The sequence below is a fragment of the Ctenopharyngodon idella genome, chromosome 9 (assembly GCF_019924925.1).
Source record: "Ctenopharyngodon idella isolate HZGC_01 chromosome 9, HZGC01, whole genome shotgun sequence".
Taxonomy (NCBI): Eukaryota; Metazoa; Chordata; class Actinopteri; order Cypriniformes; family Xenocyprididae; genus Ctenopharyngodon; species Ctenopharyngodon idella.
The window spans coordinates 36,997,325-37,011,573 of record NC_067228.1 but is presented as its reverse complement, the minus strand read 5'-3'; the positions used below and the strand labels follow the sequence as shown (position 1 = coordinate 37,011,573).

Genomic DNA, 14,249 nt, shown 5'->3' with positions numbered 1-14,249 from the left:
AGTGTTTCTTCTGCAAAATGATTAAATGCACTGAAATAAAAATCATCAGTTAGATTTCATTTTCTTCCCTCACATATAAAGCTGTTTTGGTAATCAATGAGCTCAATCTATAGAAGGACTAAAATAACAGCTTTCATTTGGTGTGGAGATTGAGTGTTTAGTTTATTCTGTGTTGCAGGTTCAGGCACGATGAACGGCATTATTCCCAAGAGCAAAGCAAAAGGCACTGACATCTGTAAAAAGGACAACTACTATTATATAATCCGCTCTGATCTCGGCTGTTATATGAAGACAAGTAATTTCAATAAAGGTTCAGACATCTCTATTTTCAGTCTGCACCCTTCCTGCAAAAATGGAGACCATTACCTTGGTAGTGGAGATGGCTCCTTTTACATCATCAAGGGCAATGAGTACCGCAGAGTCAGCGACCTGACGACAGACAGTGATGCTGTAGTTGACACCCTTCATCCCAACTGCCGGGGTGGAGACCACTACTTCTCAGCCTATAGCAAGTTTTTCATCATCTTCCAAGAAAAGGGCACTTATCGAATAACAACAGACATGAATACAGACTCGGATGCTGAAGAACACGACCTGCATCCCGACTGCAGAAACGGGCTCTATTACTGGGACATGACATTGCCTATATTCAACAGGTCATTGTTCTGTTTCCTTAAGCCAGACTCAGAGTGGGGAGTTGAGTTCTGCAATTTAAGCTTATTCAGTCATTCAGGTAATTCATTCATCTTCAAAAATTTGTGCACTGGTGTCTATTCTGTTCATCCTGATGTTCTTAACTTCCTCCCTGGTGGTCTGACAGTAACTATAGGCCCAGCCATTTGCATTTGGGAGAATATTAAAACTATAACTAATGACAGCAATACACCAGTGACATGGACAAAGAAAATCAATAAAAAGGTTGGATACAATAAGGAGAAGATGTCCCAGATCACACACCACTGGAAAATAGACACATCAGCCTCGATTGAAACTGGAGCCCTTGCAAAGTTAATTGCGAAGTTTCAGTTCTCCTTTTCTGCAGAATATGGAGGTTCACATGTCAGCACTGAAAATGAAAGCTGGAACGAAATGACTGAAGTGGAAGAAGAACTCAAATTTGAGCTGAAGCCAAACGAGTCTTTATATCTGTGGCAGTACAGAATGGGTCTTGGTCAAGAACAAGTGTTGTTCTGCCGTGATTTAAAGATTACTAGTGATCCAAACCCTCCAACTGAAGTCCCGCTGCCACCCGCACAATCATGAAAACATATCAGGATGGTTTAACTCCAAGGATAATCAAGTGCTTCAGTTAAATACCTTAATTATAACTTCTCTAGTAATTGTTTAAATATCTGCATGCATTGCTTAAAATGAGGCTGGATGTAATGATTTGGTATTAGTGGAATGACAGCATACAGCAGGACTGAGAATCCAAATGCAGTTTAATGACAAGTATAATCCAAGGTCATAGTCCACACCAGGCAGAAGATCAAGGAGTGGTATGACATTTGAACAGAGGTGTCTGAGCTTGTGTCAAGCATAAATGGACATGCCAGAAGAAGCCTGGATTCGAGGCTTGTGTTGTTAACATAGAAATCACGTAACCAATGACAAGCGAAGCCCCACTTTCTGTCCAATCACGTGCGTGATTCACTTTGCATGCCGGAATGTTCAAACAGATCTTACTTTACGAATAGGTTTTCATTCAGGCTTATTCAATTACATTTTTAAATACCCAGTCATACAAGTAATATGAAGAAAACAAATTATTTCAGGAAAACAAAATATTTGCCATATGCAATTATGTGTATATTATTCTTCTATTACATCATATATTGAAATTCATACTGGCATTAAATCCCACAGTTTGATGGGTAAATGAATTTACCACAGAGAGAAATTAAACAAACACACACTCTGTTAGGCTTTTATTCCTGCACACGACATGAAACTATCTATGAAATGCATGGTGATTGCTCATTCGCAGGCTTTTGGCTGCTTTATTTTTTTACTAAACACCAGATGGCGCTGTTTTCAAAACTCTCAAAGCTTTGAAACTTTTCCCGAAACAATCAGGGGAAAGCTTCAGTGCTTCATGAGGCTTCATTTGCCCATTCCTAGGGTCAAGCACATAAGCGGTTTCTCAATACCATGTATGCGAAGTTCGGACTTGCGTCCTTGGTAGTTCGGACTTGACAAGTTCGACTCAGGAGAACGAACTCCTGACGACGGAGGATGCAAGTCCGGTGATTCTGCAAATGGTACAGCAGTGTACTTGATAGTGTCACTCAGCTCGCTCTGGATACTCCGGTTATCTCTGTATGTATATTTTTGGCAACAATAAAATGAAATATGTTTTAAAACTCTGCCTCTTTTTGTTTTCATTTAAAAGGTTTTAAACATATTAATAGCCACACAAATGTGGTTCAGGCAACGCATTCATTTTTATCTTCCCTGCATGAATATTTATACCAAAACAAAATATAAAACACAACCCTGCCTCTTTTACATTTTAAAAATATTAAACGTATTAATATGTGGTTCAGGCAATATGTGCATACTTTCATTATTCTTCACTGTAATAAAATTAAATATAACAAAACACAACCCTGTCTCTTTTTGTTAAATGTCAGTTTTGTAATAAAGCTCGTTGAAAGCCCAAACACATCTGTCAAAGAAATTCTCATACAACAGCCACTTGTTTCAATCCCAGAGAAATCACTTTATTTCACATATACAAAAATATAACTCATGGCACAGGCACAGGTAGATACAGCGAAGGGGGAAAATAAACATGGAACAACCTGCAATTCACCACCTCACTTAATCTACACACAGTGAATTTCACGCTCAATTCATCGAATATTTGGCACTCAAACAGCACGCTTACACAGCACACCGTGAACACACAGAAGGCATGTTTCTCCATTCACTTAACCCCCAACTTCCCTCCCTTACCCGTCATACAACAAACAATTCATAAATACATAAATTAATGAATGAGTTAAAAACACTTCCCTCTCCCAAGGCCGAGGAGACCCATCCATAGGGGGAAAGCAGAGCACGGGCAACTCGTGTCGTCCGCCGGGGAGCGTCCCTTCACGATAAAGAAGTGGTGCTTAAGTCACAAGTCCATTCATAAAAAAATCAATCCATCTTCCACAGCAGTCTCGTCCTTATGCTGCAGTCACAAGGGCTGGGCAAAATCCCTATCATCAGTCGTATCTGAGTTGGGCAACACGTGGCGCCAGCAACCAGTGTGCCGAGGCAGGTGACACTAAATCAATTCCCCCCTCTAACTCCACTCTCTAATATCCAAGACAGCTAACTAACTACCTATCTTCATCTCCGGAGGGCCTATTGCCCCCGAGAGACAACCAAACGTACCCCACTAGTCACCACCTAAGCCACCGTTCCTTCTCCTGCACGCCACTTTTAAAGTGTCCCTTTGTGTGCTCCTCCACAGGTGTATCCCATCAAAACAGTCACGTGATTGCCCAATGATGACACAGTACAGTTTTAATGATCAATAATAGCCATTCTAAAAGTATAAGTAAAAGGTATAAGAAGCTATACAATCATAGAGCAAATAATTCAGTCAAACATATAAAGTCAGCACTCTAGTAGGCTGACGTACAGCGGTAAAGTTAAATAGCCTAAATATATTATGAAACGTCACTTTGCCCTCAGCCAAAACGATTTGCCAGGAAACAAAGAGCCAGCGGCAAACGTCAGAAGGATTAGCCAAGATAAGGCTGTTCTCAGCTGGGTACATGAGCGCTGAGCGCCCGGTGATCGCCTGGATCTCACAACTCCAAAAACGGCAGATCACATTTTCTAATAGGTGCTATCTTTATCAATAAACCACAAATTTGAACATTCAACCATTTTGTTCTACTCTTAATGAGTGCGCTACCTAGCTATAAAAAAATTAATAATCATATTTTTCAAAACTACTGCCTAGATAATCACAAAATAGGTGTCATTTGAAAGCTTAGAGTCTGAACTTTACAATGAATGTAGCCAATTTGATTAACTCCTAAGTACCGCTGAGTTATTTGCTGAAAAATAATTTTAAAAAATCATAATTTATGTACTCCAATGTGTCAAAAGCATCATACAGCTCAAATAATCATGTTTTATATGTCATTTGAAAGGTCTCACGGAGTAGAATACAACGAGTATAATTTTTTGGGGCTTTGACTAAATTTGAAGCAGTTTTTGTACGTGAAACCCTGCAAGACCATATGTAAATAATATACAGATGCTGTATTTATCTCACGTTTTTGCTTGTAACTTCATGAAACATGCTCGGATTGTGGAAAATTGGACATCATTATTTACAGCAGATTCTCACATTTAAAATGAGACCATAATCCAATAAGTCGATAACGAAATATTGCTCACGCTATTACAACACATAAAACCACACAGGCGCACAGATGCTAACTAAAAATTTAGCTATCACTTGGCATTTCTGCTTATAACGTCATGAAACATGCATAGATTGTAGAAAATGGCACATCATTACTTACAGTGGATTCTCCTGATTGAAATGAGTCCAGATCAACATAATCAAATAAGCCGATCACGAGTTATTCCACGTGAAAGAACGGTTTTAAAATGGGGCGCCAATGGATAAACAAAAAGGCTACCTTGGTTCCAAATGCTGTAACTTTTGATTTCTTTATGGGATCACCACAAAATACAGCTCACATAGGAACAGAGGAACATCACCAAAAAGGAATTGTCCTCCTACCTTATTTCCTCTCTGAGTTACTGCATGTCATATATGAAATATATGTAAAATTTCCCTTGAGCAAGCTTTTATTTTTTGTCTTTATCAGCAGTTTCTCAGCATGACAATGTCCAAATTTAATTAAATTTTTTTATTTAAAAATGTAAAAAGTTTTCTTTCAAACAATACAAACCTTTTGACTCTCCTTGCTAGAGATTTGAATTTATGAGTCATTATTTTTATGCATGTCACTCAGAAAGAAAAAAAAAATGCGGTAACTTTTGATTTCGTCATGCAATCACCACAATTTGATCCAGATACAGCTCTCATATAGAGGAACATCACCAAAAAAGAATGCACCTGCTACTGTATTTCCTTCATGAGATATTCCATTTTAAATTAGAAAGATATGTAAATTTTCCCTTTTTTCCAATTTTTTTTTTTTTTTTTTTTTTTTTTTTTGCTGTTTTTTTGCAGTTTCTCAGCTTGAGAAAGTCCAAATTAAGTTTTTTTTTCAAACGATACCAACCTTTTGACTCTCCTTGCTATAGTTTTGGAGTTACGAGTCTTTACTTTTTTGTGTGTCACTCAGAAAAAAAGAATATACCCTTAGGGCTTAAGGGGTTAACTAATAATGAACAGAGGATACTGGGAAATGAAGCAGGAAACAGTGAAGGACGAGGCTGCCATCTTCTGGTACTTAAGGGTACTGCAGCTGACAAATGTAACACTGGAATTGTTTAATATAGTAAAGAGATTTTTCAGTTAAGTCAATGTAACTACAAATTACAACACTATCCATTATGGTATTATTGAAACTTGGTGTTTATGATTAAAAGAAACTGACAGAAACCTACTTTAAATCTCATGAAATTTCTTCTAAAATCTCACACATGCAACCAAACTGCAGACAAATCTTTCAATATTGTGGCTAAATCAGGCTTTGGGAAAGTTTTACAAGAAAACTATGCATGCTTAATTTCTGTTGAACAGAAATTACATTCCTGAAGTTAAAGGGTTAGTCCTGCCTTTTGCAAACACCTCAAAACCCTTTGGAGATCTTGTATATGCTGACTGAAATTTGATGAATAAATGTCATCTAGATAAACCAAACAACACTTAAATAGTCAGCCGACACCCTATTCATGAGCCTTTGAAATGTGGCTGGCGCATTCTTTAAACCAAAAGGTAACACCTTGAATTCATATAACCCAAGAGTGGACACAAAGGCAGTCTTAGCCATACTGTCTGGGTCCATTGCCACTTACCAGTACCCACTGTTAAGATCAAGGGTACTAAACACACTGGCCTGAACACTCAGATGTTGTGTGTTTATTGTCCTATTGTGATCATTTGTGTTATTATGGAATCTTGTACTCCTCTTATCAATTTTCCTGGATCTGGAGATTATAGCAGTCTGGGACCATTTCATGATAGCCCTTCCACTCCTCAGAATATTTATTGAGCAAATGCATAATCAAAACCAACACTGTCTCTTTGCTTTACCCTGATTCGCAACGTTAAGTTTATAGTATTGATTTAAAATTTGAGCTGTCAGATTTCACAGGAAATGTCAGTTTCATGTCTTTTTCTTTTTTGCAGGGGTGAGATTCTCGTATTTTGTGACCTAGTAACAGTGTTATCTGTTACCCTTCTATTTTTTTTTTTTATCATACTCACCACTAGGGGGCACTTGAGCGCTAAAACCCCAGGTATTTAAACTGGTAAGAGTGTAGAAGAAGTGAGTTTGTTTGAAAGAGGGAAGCATGGTCTTAATCTAACAGCAAAACTCATTGGAATCCAGATTGAGAAACTTTCTTTCCAGTTCAGTCATATGGACTCTTTAAATGTTGCTTTATATTTTGGTCTCTTTAATCTGTACAAGTAGTTGCAAGGACGCTACTTATATGGACATCAAGTGTTTTTTCCCATTGTTCACACTTGTTATGTATCAGGATTACTGGGGTTGTTTCCAGTATTGGTCACTAGAGGGCGCTGTTACTTGTAAAGAAGTTGATGTGAAAATCTTCAGTAAAAGAGAGTGAACAGAGTGGAAGCCACAAGTCATGTGTGTTGGTGTGTTCATTTAATTAAAACAGAGATGTAACACTGGCGACGAGGATATTAAATTACAAGACACTAAGTAAGTTTAATATTGTGAGCAGGAACAATGACGGAGAAACTCATCATCTCAGATGACACCTGCGGCAAGCATCGAAAGACTGTGGGTTTCAAGCAGATACAGACAACCAGATAAGAGATGCTATTCTTAGCAAATGCACGTCAGATTATGTTCGTCGGAAATTATTAGAGGAAGGTCTGAGTCTAACACTTGCTCGCTCAGTGGAACTAGCATCACAGCGTGAGAGAATTGAAGAGCAGATGTCAGTCATGTCATTGAAACCTGATACGGGTACAGTCAATCGAGTGGCGCCAAAGAGAGACAAAAGAGAGAAAGGAAATAAAGGATACACCAGAAACAGACATGCAGAGAGAAAAGATGAAAAAATGGACAGGAAATGTTACAGATGTGGACACAAAGATCATTTTGGCAGAGACCAAACATGCCCTGCACGAGGTCAAGTATGCCACAAACGTAATGGAAAAGACCATTTTTCAAAAATGTGTCAAACGAAAAATCCAAAAAAGAATCGTGTAAATAATATGGAGGAAGCTGATCATGCATTTGTCGTCCAGGAGAATACCATGTCAGAGAAACTGACTTTCCTTGTGGGTGGTGTGAAACTAACACTGTTGATCGACTCGGGTGCCACAAATAATGTGATTGATGAGGAAACCTGGGAAAATCTCAAACAGAACAAAGTTAAATGCAAGTCATACATTCCTGAAACAGAGAGAAAGCTCTCCCCATACTCTTCAAACCAACCACTAGCAGTCAAGGGTGCGTTCCAATGCGAGGTGAACATATCCAACAAAACGGAACAGGCTGAATTCATCGTGATACAAGGAAAAGGAGAACCCCTCTTAGGACGAGAGACAGCTATCAAGCTGGGAGTGTTAAAAATAGGCGCTGACATCTCCGCCGTGACTGAAATAAAGCAAGCACTGCAACAAAACAATGGGGTTGGCAAGCTAAATATGAACCAAGTTACCCTACACATAGACCCAAGTGTGAGACCAGTAGCGCAGCCGCTCAGACGTATCCCGTTTCATCTCAGGAAAGCAGTAGAGCGGAAAATAAAGGAACTAATGGACATGGATATCATTGAACCTGTCAGTGGTCCCACACCATGGGTGAATCCTGTAGGCATTGTGCCTAAGGCCAACTCAGAAATAAGATTATGTCTGGACATGAGGCAGGCTAACTGTGCCATAGTGAGGGAGCGTTACCCTATCCCTACTGTGGATGAGATTCTCCAAGGCATCAATGGCTCAACTATATTCAGCAAGCTGGATTTAAAATGGGGTTACCATGAGCTGGAGCTCAGCCCTGAATCGAGAGATATTACTACATTCGCTGTACAGATTCATCCCGCAGTTTGCAATGTTGTCAGATCCACTACGACGTTTAACAAAAAAGGAGACACACTTTGAGTTTGGGCCTGAACAAAGACGATCGTTCAATGCACTGAAAGAAGAACTGGCCAGAGCAAGCACATTGGCATACTTTGATATAGATGCACCAACCAAAGTGATTGCAGATGCAAACCCAGTGGGGCTGGGAGCTGTCTTAGTTCAGACTCAAAAAGGGGCGACGGTACCAATATGTTATCTGAGTCGCTGTCTAACAGACTGTGAGCACAGATATTCACAGACAGAAAAAGAGGCCCTGGCTCTCGTGTGGGCATGTGATAGACTGCATGCTTACATTTATGGCCGAGAATTTGAGCTGGTCACTGACCACAAACCGCTAGAAGCCATATACAGTCCCCGCTCCAAACCCTGTGCCCGGATAGAAAGATGGGTACTTCGACTACAGCCATACAACTTCAGGGTCACATACCTACCAGGCAGGCAGAACATTGCAGACTCGCTGTCAAGACTGTTGGGTGAAACATCAAAAGCTGTAAGACATATACACAATTCAGAAGAATATGTCAGGTTTATCGCAGTGAGTGCAACGCCTAATGCTTTGACCACTAGAGAGGTAGAGGAAACTTCTGAAAGTGACCCAGAATTAAAAGAAGCCCACTGTTAATTGCAGAGTGTACACTTTGAGAACTGTAAAGCATACGCTCCAATAGCCAACGAGCTGTGCTGCATTGGCCAGTTGGTCCTTCGTGGAACACGCACTAGCGTTATAAACCAGGGCATTGGATTGAGCACACGAAGGACCCTTAGAAATTGTGGGCACTAAACAGCATCTCAGGTCTAAGGTGTGCTGGCCGGGTATGGATAAAGCCGGCGAGAAGTACTGCAAGTCATGTCACAGATGCCAGGTGGTATCCAGGCCAGATGCACCTGAGCCGTTAAGAACCACATCACTACCAGTTGGACACCACTACCAGACCTGTTAGGCCCACTTCCAACTGATCACTCCATACTTGTTGTCGTGGATTATTATAGTTACTACTATGAATATGATGTATTGATGTCAACAACATCAGACAAAATCATAGACAGCCTGGAGTCTATATTTTGTAGACACGGCCTGCCTGTCACATGTCGGTCAGATTAAGGACCTCAGTTCAGATCTGAACAATTCAATGTGTTCTGCAAGAGCAACAGCATCAGACATGTCAACACCACTCCCAAATGGGCTCAGGCTAATGGGGAGGTAGAACGCCAGAACTCATCGCTAATGAAAAGAATCCGAATTGCATAAGCTGAGAGACTTGATTGGAAAAAAGAGCTGAGAAAATATGTCACTGTGTATAGAAGTATTGAACATCCCATGACTGGAAAAAGCCCAGCTGAACTGCTCTTTAACAGGAAGATTCAGGGAAAGTTACCCAACCTTTCAGAAGCATGTAAAGATCAAGAAGTATGTGACAGAGATGCAGAACAAAAAAGCAAAGGCAAAAAGATATGCAGATGACCGTCGGGGAGCACAATACTCGAATGTGAATGTAGGTGACACAGTGCTTGTGCAACAGGAAAAGGTGGATAAATTCACGACTCCATTTAACCCAATCCTGCACCAAGTCGTGAGCAAAACTGGAAACCAAGTGACTGTGGAATCACCCACTGGGGCAAGATACACGCGAAACACCACTTACGCCAAACGATTCAACACCCGTGAAACTGTTGATGCAAAAACTGAATGCGAACAGATAGACCAGAACGAAAAGAGCTGTTGTCCTGACCCCAAATCTCATGTTCTGAACCCCAAAATGCATTTGTCAGACAGATCTAAAAAGGACAGACCCAACTGGACTAGACGATTGCCTGAGAAATTGTCTGATTATGTCATGAACTGGAAGGAATAACTGCTATAGATGTAGGCTGTTCAACCACAGAAAAGGGGGGAAATATCAACTAAATAACTGGCCTACATGTTTGGATGTTTTCACAAAATATCGTTTGTTAGTATGTTTATTGTGGAAAAGGAAATATTATTAATTATAAGTGGTTGAAGAAGTTTATGAGATGTTCTTTGAGTAATTATATAAGTTAGTTTTGGACATGTTCAGTTGATTAATTAATGTAATTTTGCATCCAAGAAAAGGGGGGATGTTATGTATCAGGATTACTGGGGTTGTTTCCAGTATTGGTCACTAGAGGGCGCTGTTACTTGTAAAGAAGTTGATGTAAAACTCTTCAGTAAAACAAGTGAGAGTGAACAGAGTGGAAGCCACAAGTCGTGTGTGTTGGTGTGTTCATTTAATTAAAACAGAGATGTAACAACACTGCATTACCTTGTGGATTATCAAATATCCTGAGTACAAGGATTTGACTGTGGACTATCTTGTTTTGCTGGATTATTTAAAGAGCACTTGAAGGGTTGTTTTCTATTTTTTGTGTGAGTGGATTTTTTTGTTCATTATCAACGGGACTTGGACATCATCCTAAACATTGACTATTCAATGTTCATTGTAGTGATTCCATATACCCAAAGAATCCCTCATCTACAACCTTAACTGATCAGATAAGCCTTTTTTTTGTTTTGTTTTCATTGTCACTGTCATTCTTTTTCTGTTGTTTCACATTACTTTACAGATAATCTACAGGTGTACTGCTTTGATTTACTGTACTGGTTTTATTTCAATTCATTCTCATTTTCATGTACATACATTGTTCTGTTTATTTTTTCTGGTTTACTCAAAACATTAAATTTATATAAAGGTATAAAAATATAATTCTTGTCTTTATAGTTTGTGATAATACATTGGGAAATACATTAAAAAGATCACCCTCAAGTTGTTCCAAACCTGTACGAATTTCCTTGTTCTACTGTACACAAAGGAAGATATTTGGAAGAATGTCAGTGACCAAACAGATGTCGCCCCCCATTGACTACCATAGTATTTATTTTTCCTACAATGGTAGTACATTACATTTACATTTAGTCATTTAGCAGATGCTTTTCTCCAAAATGACTTACAAAAGAGAATAGTAGAAGCAATCAAATCAACATGAGTGCAACAGTATGTAAGTGCCGTGTCAAGTCACAGTTTCATCAGCAAAGTGCTCGTAGAAAGGATTTTTTTTTCTTTTTTTCTTTTTTTAAAATACACACAAATAGATGGAGAAAGAGAAAGGTAAAATATAAATAAAAAGTAAGTGCTAATATTACTGGGTCAAGTGTTGACGGAAAAGATATGTCTTTAGCAGTTTTTTGAAAATGGCAAAAGACTCAGCTGCTCGGATAGAGCGTGGCAGGTCATTTCACAAACCAGGAACAGACCAGGAGAAGGTCCGTGAGAGTGATTTTGTACCCCTTTGGGATGGCACCACAAGGCGCCTTTCATTTGCAGAACACAAGCTTCTGGAGGGCGCGTAAGTCTGAAGTAGTGGGTTTAGGTATAGTGGTGCAGAGCCCGTGGTTGTTCTGTAGGCAAACATCAGAGCCTTGAATTGGATGTGAGCAGCTATTGGCAGCCAATGCAAACTGATGAAGAGAGGTGTGACATGCGCTCTCTTCGGTTCGTTAAAGACCAGTCTTGCTGCAGCATTCTGGATCAGTTGTAGAGGCTTGACAGTGCATGCTGGAAGGTCTGCCAAGAGAGCATTGCAATAGTCCAGTCCAGATAGAACAAGAGCTTGGACGAGAATTTGTGTGGAAAGCTCCGATAGGAAGGGTCTGATCTTCCTAATGTTGTACAAGGCAAATCTGCAGGACCGGGCCGTTGTAGCAATATGATCTGTGAAGCTTAAACAATCATCCATCACCACTCCGAGGTTCCTGGCTGTCCTGAAAGGAGTTATGGTTGACGATCCAAGTTGAATGGAAAGGTTATGATGAAGTGTTGGGTTGGCACCGACCACAAGAAGTTCAGTTTTTGCAAGGTTGAGTTGAAGGTGGTGTCATCCAGGCAGAAATGGGTGTCGGATCATCTGGTTTGAATGAGAGGTAGAGTTGTGTGTCATCAGCATAACAGTGATAGGAAAAATCATGTTCCTGAATGACAGATCCTAGTGATGACATGTAGATGGAGAAGAGAAGTGGTCCAAGCACAGAGCCCTGAGGTACCCCAGTAGCAAGATGATGCGACTTGGACACCTCACCTCTCCAAGATACCCTGAAGGACCTACCTGAGAGATAAGACTTGAACCACTGGAGTGCGGTTCCTGAGATGCCCTTTGACATGAAGGTTGACAGGAGGATCTGGTGGTTAACTGTGTCAAAAGCAGCAGACAGATCCAGAAAGATGAGTACTGATGATTGTGAAGTTGCTCGTGCCAGTCTCAGGGCTTCAGTAACTGAGAGCAGGGCAGTCTCGGTTGAGTGGCCACTCTTGAAGCCAGGCTGGTTGTTGTCAAGGAGGTTGTTCTGTGTGAGATAAGTAGACAGTTGGTTGAACACAACTCTCTCAAGTGTCTTCGCAATGAATGGAAGAAGGGATACCGGTCTATAGTTTTCTAAAAGTGCTGGATTCAGAGTGGGTTTTTTAAGCAGTGGGGTAATCCTAGCCTGCTTAAAAGCTGTGGGAAATGTACCAGTGTGAAGAGAAGAATTAATAATGTGAGTGAGTAGGATGATTGGAAAGGATGAGTTTGGAAACATCTTCCTCCGAGAGCAAAGAGAAGGAAGGGAGAGCATGTGTGTTTTCTGTTAAGATGTTATTGTCAGTATGTGGTGTGGAGAATTGGCCGCTGATGGTTGTTATTTTATGTGTGAAGAATGTGGCAAAGTCATCAGCTGTAAGAGGGAGGAGAGGAGGGCAAAGAAGAGAAGAGAAGGTTTTGAAAAGTGTGCGGGAATCAGTAGAATTGTTAATTTTATTGTGATAGTATGTGGTTTTAGCATTGGAGACATTTGTAGAGAAAGAAGAAAGGAGTGACTGATATAAGCTTAGATCAGTAGGATCTTTAGATTTGCGCCACTTCTTCTCTGCAGCCCTGAGTCTAGAGCGATGCTCACGGAGAACATCAGATAGCCAGGGGGCAGAGGGGGTGGCGCGGGCTGGTCTGGATGAGAGGGGGCAGAAGACATCTAAGCAAGATGTTAGCGTGGTGCAAAGAGTGTCAGTAGCATTGTTAGTGTCCAGAGATGAGAACTGTTTAGGGGGAGGAAGTGTGGATGAGACCAAAGAGGATAGGTCGGAGGGTGAGAGCGAGCGTAGGTTTCGCCGAAAAGTAACATGTGGTGGAGTGTGTGTTGAGTTAGGGGTCAGGTTGAAATTAAAAGTGATGAGGAAATGGTCAGAGGTGTGTAGTGGAGTGACCAGAGTATTATCAGTGGAGCAGCAGCGTGTGTAGATGAGGTCCAATTGGTTACCTGATTTGTGGGTAGCTGTAGTAGACATTCGCTTGAGATTGAATGAGGCAAGCAGAGTGTGGAGGTCAGTAGCCTGAGGTTTGTCTAGATGGATGTTGATATCTCTATGGTACTAGCAGAGGAGTACCATCCTCAGGGAAGGATGAGAGTAACACATCTAACTCCTCCAAGAAGTTACCGACGTGTGGCACGCGATTTACGAGTGTTAGTAATAGTGGGAATTTGGAAGCACATATCTAAAACAGGTCGCAAGATAGACAGACAAGAACAAACTGTATAAAAGAGGAAGGAAAGAAGGAAAAAGAAAAGAGCAATACTCAAGTGCCTTGTCGGTGTCCTTGCTCGGTGGAGTCGCACAAGTAGAGTCGCTGGTCTTTACACTCTTCGGTCTTCACACGAGGGTTGTCCACTGACGCGGTATACTACACAGTTTTATACCAACTTGATACAACGTTAATTAGTTCAGCAGGCCACGCCTTACTGAAACAAGAACAAACGCGACTTTCCACGTGAATGCAGTAAACAAACTTTCCTAGCAAATACACAGCACTAAAATCAAACTAGAAAAGTCACAAAAACACATACAGTATGTAGATCCTTCTGTTGCTTGACTGCTTCTCTCTGACCCGAAGAGGCTTTTCCCGTACATGAAAATGCTAGTTAATGTTA

The 14,249-nt window shown here is 40.5% G+C and overlaps 1 protein-coding gene across 3 annotated transcripts in view; it reads left to right on the top strand.

Annotated features, from left to right (window-relative positions):
• Positions 1–2,328, top strand: part of LOC127519199 (uncharacterized) — a 234,775-nt gene extending 232,447 nt beyond the window's left edge. For all 3 annotated transcript variants that reach the window (XM_051906744.1, XM_051906743.1, XM_051906745.1), the window contains exon 2: positions 179–2,328. In XM_051906744.1, coding sequence (XP_051762704.1) covers positions 190–1,263 — 1,074 coding nt within the window. In that variant the 5' untranslated portion in view covers positions 179–189 and the 3' untranslated portion in view covers positions 1,264–2,328. The remainder of the gene's footprint in view (positions 1–178) is intronic.
• Positions 2,329–14,249: the final 11,921 nt, after the last annotated feature.